The sequence below is a fragment of the Apiospora phragmitis genome, assembly GCF_038363925.1.
Source record: "Apiospora phragmitis strain CBS 135458 chromosome Unknown utg000002l:1.0-5516284.0:1.0-5523493.0, whole genome shotgun sequence".
Lineage (NCBI taxonomy): Eukaryota > Fungi > Ascomycota > Sordariomycetes > Amphisphaeriales > Apiosporaceae > Apiospora > Apiospora phragmitis.
In genome coordinates this window covers 4,573,751-4,587,628 of record NW_027117400.1, presented here as the reverse complement: position 1 = coordinate 4,587,628, position 13,878 = coordinate 4,573,751, and the positions used below count along the sequence as shown (strand labels likewise).

General features: G+C 52.6%; 3 protein-coding genes across 3 annotated transcripts; 1 reads left to right on the top strand and 2 right to left on the bottom strand.

Annotated features, from left to right (window-relative positions):
• Positions 1 to 21: 21 nt before the first annotated feature.
• Positions 22 to 2,189, bottom strand: PG994_002195 (uncharacterized protein; the record flags this gene model as incomplete). The annotated part of the gene is made up of 6 exons (XM_066853604.1): positions 22 to 421; positions 473 to 1,668; positions 1,736 to 1,896; positions 1,943 to 1,956; positions 2,006 to 2,053; positions 2,101 to 2,189. 6 exons carry the CDS (start codon positions 2,187 to 2,189, stop codon positions 22 to 24), a joined length of 1,908 nt encoding a protein of 635 aa, XP_066721745.1.
• Positions 2,190 to 2,706: 517 nt separating this feature from the next.
• On the bottom strand, positions 2,707 to 9,485 carry PG994_002194 (Mus7/MMS22 family protein; the record flags this gene model as incomplete). The annotated part of the gene is made up of 7 exons (XM_066853603.1): positions 2,707 to 3,884; positions 3,940 to 4,120; positions 4,172 to 4,306; positions 4,362 to 4,443; positions 4,518 to 4,534; positions 4,591 to 4,763; positions 4,817 to 9,485. The coding sequence occupies 7 exons, from the start codon at positions 9,483 to 9,485 to the stop codon at positions 2,707 to 2,709; spliced, it is 6,435 nt and encodes a 2,144-aa protein (XP_066721744.1).
• Positions 9,486 to 10,650: 1,165 nt separating this feature from the next.
• Positions 10,651 to 12,102, top strand: PG994_002193 (uncharacterized protein; the record flags this gene model as incomplete). Its single annotated transcript, XM_066853602.1, has 1 exon — positions 10,651 to 12,102. One exon carries the CDS (start codon positions 10,651 to 10,653, stop codon positions 12,100 to 12,102), a length of 1,452 nt encoding a protein of 483 aa, XP_066721743.1.
• Between the last annotated feature and the right edge of the window lie 1,776 nt (positions 12,103 to 13,878).

The window sequence follows — 13,878 nt, the reverse complement described above, 5'->3', positions numbered from 1 at the left end:
AGCCCATGTAACTGTAATCTACTAAGGAATCCCAAGATCTCGCAACCGTTCTGCAGTGACGCCCTGCGATACACCACACAGTCGCGGTCTTGGATGTAATAATTCACACACGATGGGTGGCCGTGACGGGAGAAGCTCACCCTCGGCCTCCCTTGCGCAATCGTAACAGCCAATGTTATCGTCGCTACGGTAGTCTGATTCACCACGTGTTGTTGAGCTGGAGAAAGAAAGATAAGATCGCTTGTGGACAGGACACATTCTGCGCGAACCATGGAGTTCCGATGTTGATGTATATTGTGAAGATAAAGTAGGAGACAGCTGTATGATAGTGGCTTTGCGGTTGGAAGAGGGACCATGTTTTTCTGACCTGTTCCCAGACATGACAAACGCAATGTTCTCAAATAACGGGGGCGTGTCGGAACTGAGCCTGACTATCAGTTGGATGCTCCCAATAACTGCAGGGAGTACTGACCTTGGTTTCGCTGACACCCGACTGGCGAGCCGCAAATGTTCGTTCAAAGGCCGCTCCGAGAGCCGTGGAGGTGGAACTCGAGGTGGCGTTGGAGGTTTCGCCCCGAAGTTCTCAAGCCGTGAGAATGTTGAAGCTGAGGGTAGCTCTTCTGATACGTGCTCGCTCGATGCTAGCCATTCAAGCACACCGTCAAGGCCAAAGTGAGACTTCTTTCGGTTCGCACCCATTGTCGGGCATGCGCCGTAAGGTGTCGTACTATCACTAGCAACTCGAGGCTTATGCCCCTTGCCCTGCTCCAACTCTTTGCATCTTGCGTCTCTGGTTGTTGGGCGCAGGGAGTCCAAAGAACGCCTGCAAAGCGTCCACTGATAGTCTAGCCCCCCATCGTACCCAAGCTGGGGAGTGAAGGGACCTCGAAACCTCCACGGCTGTTCGTGGCCGATAAGATCCGACTGGGAGGCCGCTTCGATTACCGCGTCTGTGGCTTTAGACTCGGCAACTGGCATTTGGCTGACGGCCGCAAATGATGAAAGATTTTCCTCTTCGTCAACGAGCAAGTTCTTCCTAGCGAAGATGGCGTGGGGTACACCACAGCCCTCTGGGAGCGGGATAGGAGTTGTGTTATGAGTTGCACGCCAATCTTTAAATGACAAACCACCCTCTCCCATCAAGGCACTTGGTAACCAGCTCCGTCGGCGTTCTTCCTGAACATGGTCCTTCCTCTTCCTAGAGAATCTTACCGCAAGTCTGTTCAGGAGACTAGATCGAGGGGCAGGTGTTCTCTTATCTCCTTGCACACTCGAGGTACTTCTCGCTTCCGAGGCTCTTCTCGATGCCATATCCCTAGACCACTTGTTGTCCTTGAGTGGCACCTCTCTTTCTTCCACCAGACGGCCAGTCGTGTCCTGAGCCTTCCATTGTAGTTCATGGAACTCTTTAGGATCGGGATTATTCAGTGGAAGAGTCCCGCCAGTTTTGGACGATACGTAGAATGTGTTGTCGATAAGCCACGCCTTGCGATTACGGATGCAGCTGCGGTCGCCGGAGAACCTCTCCGACGATGGAGGTCCAGAGTCCGAGAGGACAAAGGGGTACCGCTCTGGATGCTGAGATCGCCAGTGAGCCAGTCTCTCAGTTGGTATGATACAGGGTGTGATTGTGGTCATGTGAGGCACATGCGGGAGCTCAAGATCGGTCTGCACGCACACGTCAGTGGGAGATGTACAGCTGTAATGGCACAGCATGGTGATCGAGAAGGCGTACGTAGCGACTCATGTGGTCGTGTCTCCATCTTTGGAAAGCTGCACCGGGATCGTCGGTGTATTCGCAGTCGATCTCGATGAACTCGTAAAGAACACCGCCAGCTAGATCCAAGTTTTCGTCTCCGAGGTGCTCGCGTAGGATAAGGAACACCTGTTCAGGTCCTGGAATTAGAATAGAAATTGCTAGTCCTAGTGATAGCCCACTCACTTGTCGAACTCCATCTTTGTACTGGTAGTTTCGAGGGATGTGTGCGCAGTATCTGACAAGTACATTCCTGCATTCTTGACACATTCGATGTCAATCAGCGACTCTGCGGTTCTGAAGCACTCGGACTAGAGAGCTATAACCTACTTTCTTCGTCATACCCGTCACGCGAAAGGTAGCCAGATATCTTGGGCATATAGTCCAGGGGCTGGAAAAGGTCACCCTCAGCGGTACCCAGGCGATCTACCATCGTGTTTGGTCGACTTCGGTGGACTTGACAACATTTTGGAGGGCTTATTCGATCAGTTTGAAGATAAACGATCGTGGAGGGTTTTCAGGCAAAGAATGATTAGTCGTGCCTTCCATCAGGCCGTGGAAGTTTATGCACTTAAACATAGAAAAGTGACCTGGGCAGGAAGGCGGCACCTTCCCTAACCACCTCCTTGTGGCCAATGTCGTACGATGTTCGGGGTCCTGCTTCTAGGCACTCCGTCTCACTTTTGATGGATGGAAAGGGCGGCCAATATAATATAGCAATGGGTTTGTCATGATCACTAATACCCCTTCGACATCATCTATTCTGGAATTCGATGTAAATGCTACAATGTGCCATGAGCAATGCCCCGGAAGCGCCCTAACACCATGCAGAACCACTGCTGCCTGCTCATGCACCCTCTCTCTATCTAAGTATATACTAAAACGGCATATTGTCAAACACTTCTAGATCGTACCGACGATTCAACCCGCGATGCGCCCTGTCATGCACGCTATTCCACTGCGTCAATTCCTCCAGCAGCCCTGTCGCCAACTTCATGACATTCCACTGTGGGATCGGCGTCCCCTGTCCCGATTGCGTTTCCGCAGGACCGCCGGCCGGCCGCTTGGGACCCCGGATGGTCAGAGTTGATCCTGTATTTTCCCAGTCCTTGGCCATATCCCAGATCATGTGCCTGAGAAAAGCTGTTGATGTGTTCGTCCGAGCCCAGACTTGAGCTCAAGGGGGTAAACTGGACGCGGTCGAAGAGAAAGAATGGGTCGATCTGGACCACCACCGCCGCGGTATCGATATTATCCGCTGTTCCCCGGCCCTTCGCCTTCTTCAGGATATCAGCGAGATACTGGCCGGCAGCCTGCGTATATTCCGTGAACGCCTCGATGGCTGCACGCAGGTCGTTTGCCATCATCGACTGACTCTCGTTGAACAGGAACGCCGTTATCGAGGGGCTCAGCAAGTTGAGCAGCTTCGTCATCTGCGTCAACGTGTGCAGACGCTCGCGCCCCAACGCGACCTCCATCCTGTTCAAAAGTTGAATGTCTGCGTAGACAAAGCGCAGCAAGGCGACCAGCTCGCCCATGGCCTCTTCGCCAAACTCGCGGTGGATGCAGTCGGCACCAAACCACCGCTCTAGAGCCCGGACGTAGACATCGAGGAGGATCCACCCTTCGGCCTTCTTGACAGCGGTGCGGATGATGGCCGGTATCATACGAGACAGCATAAATGACATGATGTGGACATTTTTCATCCCTTCCTGAATGACTTCGCTCTGCCCTTCAAGTTTGGCGCTGGAAAGCGCTGCTTTGAAGTTCGAGTAAAGATAGAATGATAGAGACGACGCAGCTCCTGTGACGCTATCTTCAAGTTTGAGTCCCCATGAGAGTATGGTAGCCGTTTGGAGACTCGGGTCCTGGGATGGGGGCGCATACTCCCTGCTGAACTCGGAGAAGAACGGCTCCACCGGATAGATACCTTGGCTTTTGATGAGGTGGATGATGGCCTGAACGAAGGATATGTAGTGTGCATGTTCAGGGGTATCCACAAGAGTTGCAAGGTCTCGCTTTACTTGTTCCATTGTGTGTTTGACGGCTTTTGTGAACTCGCCACGTAATTTTGTCCTTTGCGCATCTTCGGTACTCCGCAAGCTCTTACGCAGTGATGCGATGATATCTATATGGAAGTTAGCCAGTCTGTACACTTATTTGGTCTGTGGGGGACAACATACGCTCAAATAAGTCCCGGTTGGAGTTGTAGTCGGGACTGTTTCCGAGTTCCACCGGGACATCCTGAATATACTTGCTAGCATGCTGTTTCACTGCGTATGCAAGCTGGTTTTCGTATGCCAAAGCTTCGGATGGCTTGGCAATGGCGTCTAAGAGGACTCCAACGGGGGTCGTGTCAATATCCTAGGACTATATTAGCGAGGTCCCAGCATAGGGGAAGCTGGAAATGCTAACCTGGAAGTCGGTTACACCACATTCTATTAGAGTTGTGAAGAAAAGGCACATGTATCGTCTTGATGGCAGGGACAGCTTGGAAGGCAGATCCTCGAACAGTCCGAACTTGCCAGGCGCGAAGAATCGAGATAAGCGCTGTGAAAGTCAGTATAAGGCCGCGCGCATACAGCCAGAGAGGACAATGACTCACCGTTACACCGTGACGGAGGAAGACTGCTGCTAACCGACCAGCAACCGAGATGACCTGCTCGACAAGTGCCAAGCCTCCAGAGCTATTGTGGTGCGGTGCTTGGTTATTCCTAGGGACGATACGATCGTCCGCGCCATCAAAAAGAATGTTGCTGACACATTACGATCGAGGTGCTGGAAGGGTTGTCAGCGCAAAGGAATCTTTGAAACCGGTATTGATTTTGACTTACCATAGCAGCATCTTCTCCCAATCTAGCCTGCGCAGTTGGTACGTTCTGTCTCCCAAGGAATAATTCGATGCTAGAGAGGTACGAGTCGACGGTGTCTAGGGCCACCTGCAACGTAGCCCATTCGAGTTCAGGAGGCGTCCGAGAGAAGCGTGTAAAGACTTCATGCAGTTGGTCTTTTGATGGTCAGCCAATAGTCTTCTGAATACACCCAGATCATGCAACTTACAAATATTAATCACCAGAGAAACAATGTCTAGAGACGGCGCGTGTCGCACAACATCTAAAGTGGCCTGCAGTGAACAACGCAATACGTCAGTAGCGGCTTGCTTATTCGCATTGGCCACGCTTTTCATCAGTTCCGGGCTGACGCCCTTGGACGCGTCTTTAGACAGCCGCAAGAACTGCTGCTGGATGTCGGACTCGACGGAGCCGTACTGGTCTAGGACCTGTTTGAATACATCATTTTGCCAGTCGGTGAACGGCTTATAGATAGTCCTGTCGACTCGGGAGGTGACGACATACCGTGCCAGCTGGCTCCACGCCCGTATGTTGATCAAGCAGGCTTCCTTGTGAGAACTGCCTGGAACCACGAGTTTTTGGATCGTCTGTACGGATGGGCGCAGAGCGGGCGGAGCGCTCCAGAAAAGCGTACATAGCAGATCGTGGTGGTTTCGGAGAGCAGCCAGGTCGCTCTCATGCACATCGCTCTCCCTGAGGTATTGCCGATCGTGGTTCGGCAAGACGCGCGCAACCAGGTTTCTCATATCCTTGAGTAGGCCAAGTTTCCTCAGACGCTGGATGGCCAGAGCCAGAAGCTTCAGAAATATGTGGAAGCAACGATCTTCGGGCTGGAGCTTCAGTGACGGGGTCCCCGCAAGATCTTCGAGGAACTGCGGTGACCGGTAGACTTCTTCATTCCTCAGATGTGCGAGCTTCTGGCCTGCAAAGAAGTCGAAGATGGCCCCAATCACTGCATGAGGTTTACGCCATCCCCACTGCTCTACCAAGTAGTGGCATCGACCGACGAATCCTCTGCAGTAATCGTTGAAACTGGGTGATTGCTGCTGGTTGCCTTTGTAGGCATCGAAAACGCGGCCTAATAGTTTATGAGGCATGATCCAGCCCTCAAGTGGCATCATGTCTCGAATACGCGAAACAGCAACACCGTGGCTGTCAAATTCGCCTAGCGGCAAGATGGTGAACAGATCATGCCACAGCTTCTCAAATACTCGCGCGTCCACAGATTTGTCAAAGTCCGGTATCAACATAATGGGAGCCACTACATCCCAGAATCCCACGCGAGGAATGCGTGCCTCTTGCAGCACACGTATGAGGACAACCCAAGCAATCACGCAGTGGTGCTCATTCCGAATGCCGTGCTCTCGGAAGCGAGGATCCTGAAGACTATCATACAAGTTCCTAACGTCTGTGAGATCTGACCTCAGAAGTATTCTTACGAGCTGTTGAGCAACTTTCCTCAGCACGTCCTCAACCTGTAGTGACTCAGTCAAGCTCAGTTTCCCGCAAATCGTCAGAATCTGTAATGATATAATCGACAGGCGTGTGAGAACTTCAATCAACTGCCTCATGCTGCTAGCCGATGCCTCCATCGACGAGTCAAGGTGGTCAACAAAACCAGCCATGACCTCCGTCATCCTCTTGGCAAACATCCTTTGGGCATCGTTGTCCGGGAAGCTGACGTATTGCTCAAGATACTTTAAAACGAAATCTGCAGCTTGCGCAGGCGTCCCCGAATGAGCCCCAGTAGACTCGTTATTTGACTGTATCTGTTCGAGTATCGAATCAAATACCAAGCCTACCTCGGAAGAGGTCTGGGCATCCCATGACCCCCATCGAAGAACGGTATCCCCCACCAAAGATATTGAACAATGACCCCTTGGTTGTGTGAGATCGCCAAGACGGCTCTCGTCAGACGCCATGATAACTCGCCCATCTCCAAAAATGGTGCTCTCGTGAAAGAAAACACCAGGGTCCAGAGGGAATATTTCGAAATGCTGCGTGTAGTGGGTGCCATAAGGACCAAGCCCCACCAACCTGCTTCCTTTCTGCGTCGCTATTGATGGCTCAGGGGTGGTTTCGAAAACCTCTGGCAAGGGATCATTTGCATGTACGTATCGAGCTGCCGCTGTATCCAAGGGCCTTGGCCTAGTAGGCTTGCGTGGCCTGATACGCGTTTTAGGCGTCGGGTCTTGTATGGTTGTAGCAACACGATTCTGGGGTTTAGCTGCGGGTGCAGAGACGGCAGGGGCTGCAGATGAGACCGAGAAAACACGCTCGAGACGAGCATTAGCGGCAGTAGGCAGAGCCCTGCGAGTTCTGCGATATAGAGCATCAAGAGCCTTTTTCCGAGCATCGAAGGCATAACGACTTAGAGGTTCGTCTTCTTCCATTTCGAGCTGTGCAGCCCGTGTAGCGACTTGAGAGTCCCGTCTATGGCTCGGGCCTTTCCGTTTTGGAGGCTTTTGGGTGGTCGGTGGCAGATTCTCGAGATTACTGGCTTGCTCGAGATGTGCATCGTAATCGACAGCCACAAACGTGTCGATGTTTGTCTGCCTTGCTAACGTCTTTGGTCTGGAGAAGCGCGATGTTGATGTTGCGACCTGCGGACGAGGCTTCGGCGGCCTTCCCCCTGGTTCTGCGACCTTGTTCACCGAAGCGGGTTGCAAAGGCTGTTCGCTCCTTAGCGGGTGATCTTGGGCAGCGTGAACAGGCTCGGGAAGCCGAGACTGTATCTTGCCCCTTTTCCAGCTACGCAGAACGTCGTGTACATCAACGTTATCTCTGCGCGTGCCAAGGCTGATATGTTTGTGTGTAGGGCTCGCCTTGCCTTTATCTGGCCTTCGCTTGGCTGTACGCGCAGCGATACGTACAAACTGTGGCGCGTCGGATTGCATAACATCGAGGATGCTGAGCCGTGGAGGGGGCGTGTATCTCGAGTTTCGTACATCCGTTGTGGTTTTGCGAGACGGGTGATGCTCGAGAGCCCTCTTACTGGCAGTAGTTACTGAGCCGCTCTCCGACCGGTTTAACAGCCCTGTAATGCGCTGCTGACGTTTTCGTCCAACTGGTTGACCGGAAAACGGATTCTGAACCTTCCTTCGCTTCCCAGCTCGCTGTTGATTTGAGCCCGAGTTATTCCGTTTTCTGCTTGGGAGCATGTGATCAATGTGATCATCCTCGATTACGGAACCAGCATCATCTTCAAAAATGGAAAATCCTTCACCATTCTGATGCGATATTGGTACATGGTCGTCATTATCTCGTAAAATCGTATTGTTCGTATTATTATCATTATCTGACTCATCGTCGTCGAAGAAAAAAGGGGTATCCAAGTTGTTGGGCTTGGGGGAAACGATTCGTCTTTGAGCAACTCCTTTTCGTTGTGGCCGTTCAGGGGAAGCCTCGGGGCTATGCCGCTGAGTAGGCTTGAAGGCGGGAGCTCGATTTAGTTGTTGGTCCAGCCGGATCCAGGACGCAGGGAGAACACCACGGATCTTTCGCCGGAAGTTCAGATCGGGTGCCCTTTCTGGGCTACTGCTGGGTACAGCATTATTAAGGTCCTCCGCGTCAGACCCAGCCATGTACTGGACGCCGTCTTGGCTGCCAGATGAATCAGAATCATCGTCGACGGTCAGATCGATCGGTTGGCGGCCCTGGTCTATAGGAACAGGCGTAAGGTCTCTGGATATGTCTGCGCTGCTGGGCTTGGGAGTTATCGAGGCTACTTCGTTTCTGCGACGAGAGGTGTTGATACCGTCATTGGGTGCCACAGAGAAAACAGCAGGGCTTGTCTGCGGCGGCGATGGAGGGATATCGAATATATCTGTTCCTCTAGCTGGTGGGGATGGTGGTCGAAAAGCCCGCGCCAGTTTTCGTTTAGATGATGTCTTCGGTGATCCGCGGCGTTTTGTATGTGTCTTTGGTCTGCTCAGTATCGAATTTCTCCGCCTGACAAGATCCTCAAGCGTTGGAAGCTCATCGTCATCGTTCTGCGAGTTTCTCTGGTTGTCGGGAAGAGGTAGTCGTCTAGTTGGCGTTGGGGATCGACTCGATGCGGAAGATAGGGCCAATTCGTCGCGATCATCCAAGCTGTTATGTTGTAAACTTAGTTGGCTCTCTTCGGCAGTATCATGTTGCCCGCCATCCGTCGATTGAGTGTCCTCCTCATAGTCTTCCTCTTGTGAATCTTTCTGTTTTCCCTCGTTTGCCGCAGCCTCCTCGAGCGCCACTCTAACGGGCCTGATTCCGCGAGACTTGAAAAGACTGCTATAGTGGGCACTTTCTAGCAGATAAGGATGTTCCTGGATAGGCTTTCGGGGCCGGAATGACCGGCGAACAGCCTCCTCTCGTGCAAGGATCTCGTCCTCCGCTATGCTAATGGCCGTCGCATTATTGATGTCGGTGTTGGTGCCGAGTTCGATGACAAATGAGGATCGTTCCGTAGATTCCTTGGCCTCGCTAAGCTCACCAGCTTCCACAGCCGCGACCGAGGGTTGAGTAGGTGTCGCGTGTCCCTCAATTTCGGGGGATGGCTCGGCAAAAGTAGCTTCAATATCCCTCGGAGGCGAAGCACTTTCGATCTGGTGCTTTTGTACTGGTAAAGAGCTCGAGGGGTCCAAGTCGTTAGGGAACAGATGGTCTAAGTCTTCCAGGCTTTGCGAGGAGGTCGGCACATCCCAAACATATTTATCGTGGTCGGCAGCATGGTCGTGTCCACTGGCGACGGCCGGTGTTGGGTCGTCAAGATGCTGGCTGTTCGGGGCATCGGCCGCGGCTGGGGGCTGAGGCAGCTGAGGCAGCTGAGAGTCTTCGCTGTCGAATAGACTTTCATCGTCCGAGTCGGGGACTTCTCCAAGCTCCTTCCATTTCGCCATCACTATCGTAATGCATTTCCTCCCGTGTACGAGGACTGGGTTATAAATGCAGCATTGCTAAATCTTTAAGTGGTTGCCCCAAGCCCAAAGCTCTACCTAGGATCAAGCAAACGCCCTGTGGAGACGCGTCTGGGTCGCTGAAGACGCGTTTTAGTAGAAGTCCGGGGTGGCGCTGTAAGTGGTTTTGTGCGCTAATGGTGCTACCCGCCTGCCGGGAAAAGTCGCCGCAGTCTACCTACTCTAACGCGTCACCACTTCGAAGTCTAGAAATACGTATCAGATGCCTCTAATCTGCTCTTACTGCACCACTTCGCGAAGCCTGTGCTAGTAGTCAATATGACATATCTGCGAAATTTCATTGGAGTAGCAGCTGCTGTCAGTTTAGGAGTCTGGAATGGCAAGGCACCCTTGTAACGCGGTGTCGCAAAATCTGTTTCTCTCATGCTGACATCCTCTCAGCTCAGTACGCTTTCAAGCCTGCCCTTGAAGAAGCCGCAAAGGAAAAAGACCAGTAAGTCGCGAGTAGAGAGAGTATATTTCTGGTTCGGAATTGGTGTAACTAACAATTCTTAAAGAAACGATCTGGCGCAAGCTGCAATACGCGGCCAGGCTTCAAGTGGAGGTGGAGGGACTACCGGATCCCAACAGGAGACAGCAAAGAAGAACTAACCTGTAGAGACTACTATTCAACTGCTAAGTTAGCCACATTATTTCATTTCAGTTGGCATTGAGAGTAGGCTCGCAATGCGACGCTCAACAAGAAGTACCGCGTCGCGTTTGTCGGCACAAGAATTAGCACCATTCCAAGGCAATGGTCAGAAGTCAACCCAGGGGAAGCCAATTGCCCAACCCCACAGCAGGGTCAGCAAGAGACGAGCCATCGCTAGCGAATCTAGTGATGAATTCGTCGAGGATGAAGAACAAGAGAAACCGGCGCCAAAGAAACGGAAGGCGGCCGGGACAGGTACCCGCTCTCGGGACAAAAGCTCCCAGCTTTCTCAGCGACTCTTCGGTCGTGATGGGGAGGCAGCACCAGGCGCGTTTACTATTGCCTTCCCCGGGCGACAACATCCTCTGTCATATCACCGTCCCCTACTCCTGAGACAGCGCGAAGGGCCGCGCTTCTCTGCTTGCATGGTTTGACAGCGTGAGCGCGTCGCGGGCTATGCCGTGGCGAAAACCCTGGATCGACCCGTCTTCAGTTCCCGATGCCGCGGTGCTTCGCGAGCGGCTCGAACGCCGTGCCTACGAAGTCTGGATCAGCGAGATCATGTTGCAGCAAACACGCGTCGCTACTGTGATTGACTACTGGAACAAGTGGATGGCGAAATGGCCTACTATCCACGACTTGGCTGCGGCTGAGCCAGACGAGGTGCTTGCTGCTTGGCGCGGGCTCGGCTATTATAGCCGTGCTACTAGAATCCACGAGGCTTCGAAGATAGTCTGCGCAGACGAGGACATGCAGGGGCTTCTGCCGGGCGAGGTGGAAAAGCTCCAAGCCCATATCCCAGGTGTGGGCAGGTATACAGCGGGCGCCATTTCAGCCATCTGCTTTGGGCGGCCAGCGCCCATGGTCGATGGCAACGTATTGCGTGTACTCAGTCGGCAACTTGGCCTCTTAGGGGATGTCAAGACCGACAAAGCCGTCATTGATCTGCTATGGGGTGCAGCCACTGCCTTGGTCGAGGCCGTTGCGCAAGATGCCGAGCAACTCAGCACCGGAGACGACGGGCATGCACTTAGCGACCGTCCCGGTCGATGGGGTCAGGGCCTAATGGAACTAGGGGCAACGATATGCACACCAAACCCCAATTGCTCGGGTTGCCCGATCTCCTCGAGCTGCTGTGCATACGGCGAAGGATTGAAGCTTGCCACTGACACGGATGGGCCGTCTAAATCCAAGACTTCAACACCTCGGGCCATTATCCCTGATATAGAGGATGCCTGCACCTTATGTCAAGCATTTGAAGAATTCGCTGTGTTAGACGACGCCGGCCAGAAGCCCAGCGAAACTGCGAAGGCACCGTTGCAAAAGCAGACGTCTCTACAATCATTCTTTTTTGCCTCTACTAAGGACAAGAAGACTACATCTTCCCCTCCCGACGACGCTGCTTGTATGTCAGTTATAACAAACCATGCGAAGAAGTTTCCCCTCAAGGTCGTTAAGAAGGCAGTCCGAGAAGAACAGACGCTGGTATGCGCTATTCGGCGCGGGGACGGGCACTATCTAATCCATAAGCGCCCCGGGAAAGGACTTTTGGCTGGACTATGGGAATTTCCCTCGAGTATTCTATCGGACCCCAGTGATGCTCAGCCTAAGTCACGAAAACAGATCGCCACACGCTATGTGCATAGTGTGCTGGGTCTTGCTGCCGGCGACAAGAGGCTGAAGCATGTCGGCGAGCTTGGGAGTGTGCCCTGGCTGTTCTCGCATCTTAAGCTGACCATGCACGTTCAACTCTTCAGCGTCAAGGATATTGATTCCGCGAGTGCTCCTACTGTAACTGGCACAAGTTCAGGTAGCCGATGGAGCAACGACGTTGAGGGAGAGTCCATGGGCACTGGCATGAGGAAATGCTGGTCACTTGTTAACGAGGCCATGGACATGGCAGAGTAGGCGATTTATAAATCTTGGGTGGTACTGTATTTGTTGGACAGGATACTTGTACGAGTCGTATTTGGAGCATGTAACTTAATCTTATATAACTAGATGTATGCCCTATGTGGCACTGCATAGAACACTGCATCTTGACTCCGCAGCGAAATCTCTTTGACCTGTTATTCGTAGATGGGTGAGAAGACCACTTCACTTGCCTACCTACTTACTTCTCATGGATCCTCAACTTAACCGATGCGCCAGGCAACTTGCTCTTCCGCAGGACATGAGTGTGCCTTCCAATCTCACAGAAAGAAAAAGAGATCTGTTTTTAGAATCTTGGCTTCTGATATTTTCACCATGCTCTCTAAGATAGGCGCTGAAGCATCGAATAGCTGTCTCGTTTGTATTAACGGCTGGAGTATCAAGTGGTTGATGAAACTCGGCGCTTAAACAGACCCGCCATGCCGGGCGCTCCCGCTGAAGCACCCGCAGCCAATCATCAGCGGTCACGACCAAAAGCTCAAACCCTCGAGTCCCTCAACTACTGCAACCTCAGGAAGCCAAGAGGTTGGGTGCTACTCTACTCGAAAAATCCTGAAAACAAATCCTCCAAAAGCATGTCACCGTCCTTCTGCCGTGTCTCCCATGTCGCAACGCTGATCCGGCATGACTCTACTCCATATCCGGCAGGTGTATTCGGCCGTCCAACGCCGACTTGATCAAGGTCAACGACCGACATCATTTTTAATTAAGACTCTGTATTAGAAAACAAGTTTTGGACAGTGGCAAAAAGGCCGGGACCCTTGGAAGAAGAGCGGAGCGGCCTGCCAAGCGACTAGTTCTTGACAGGTCAAGTCGAGATTGCTTGATTGGCTGCCAACTCACTATGTCTTGGCCCACCCATGGCTTGAACGACGGTGAACCAAGATCCGACCCCAGCTTTTCCCCTATCATCCATCTGAGCCCTCACATTCCTCGTGCCCTGCAATAAACTCAGCAACACTCATGAGTGGCTGCAGCAGTCATCTGGCCACCCGTTATCCCCGCCGGTGCTTCTTCGCTTTTTGCTAGTTTCTCTCTCAAAGACACCGCCGCGAGACCAATGTTGACTTTGCGGAAGAGAGAGACCGAGACCCTGGGTTGCTTCGTGGCACAGCCCACTTCCTCTTCAGGGCAGGTTCCCAGATCCGACCAATGTCGTCATTGCGTGCCTCGAGATACTATGGGCACAACACATAAATGCCAGTCCCAGAGCTCCCTCCGCGATGGCGAACTTCTGGAAAGATGGGCGCCATTCGAATACTAAAAAGGCCTATCACTCCAGGCCGGCGTCCCCTTGCACAGCTTGTTAACTCGTTCAGTATATGATATCAAGTCTAGCCCGTGTCCCTCGGCGAGATTTCGATATATATCCCAATACTACTGTGTAAGCATATGGCGGAGTGAACTATATCAATCAATCTATCAATCTTTAACCCACCTTACGACTACATCCGCTCTGAAGATTAAGCGCGGCTCAAGGATAATAATAAATCGAGCTGGGGACCCTACACTCGGCTTGAAGGCCTGAGCCAAGACCAAATCTGTACCGTTCGGCTGCCGGCTTGACCAAGAGAATCGACTGGCTGAGAGGCAGCGCTTAACTTACCCCCGGACCCGCGCAAGCATCCAGAGAGTACCTCGTAGCCGACAAAGAAAGGCGTCTGCGTGCGAGCCCAAGTCGAAACAAAGGAAGGCTGCGAGATCTGGACTCGTGAAACCCAGTCTGATTTGTCGGTCACAGTCAGCTGGTCC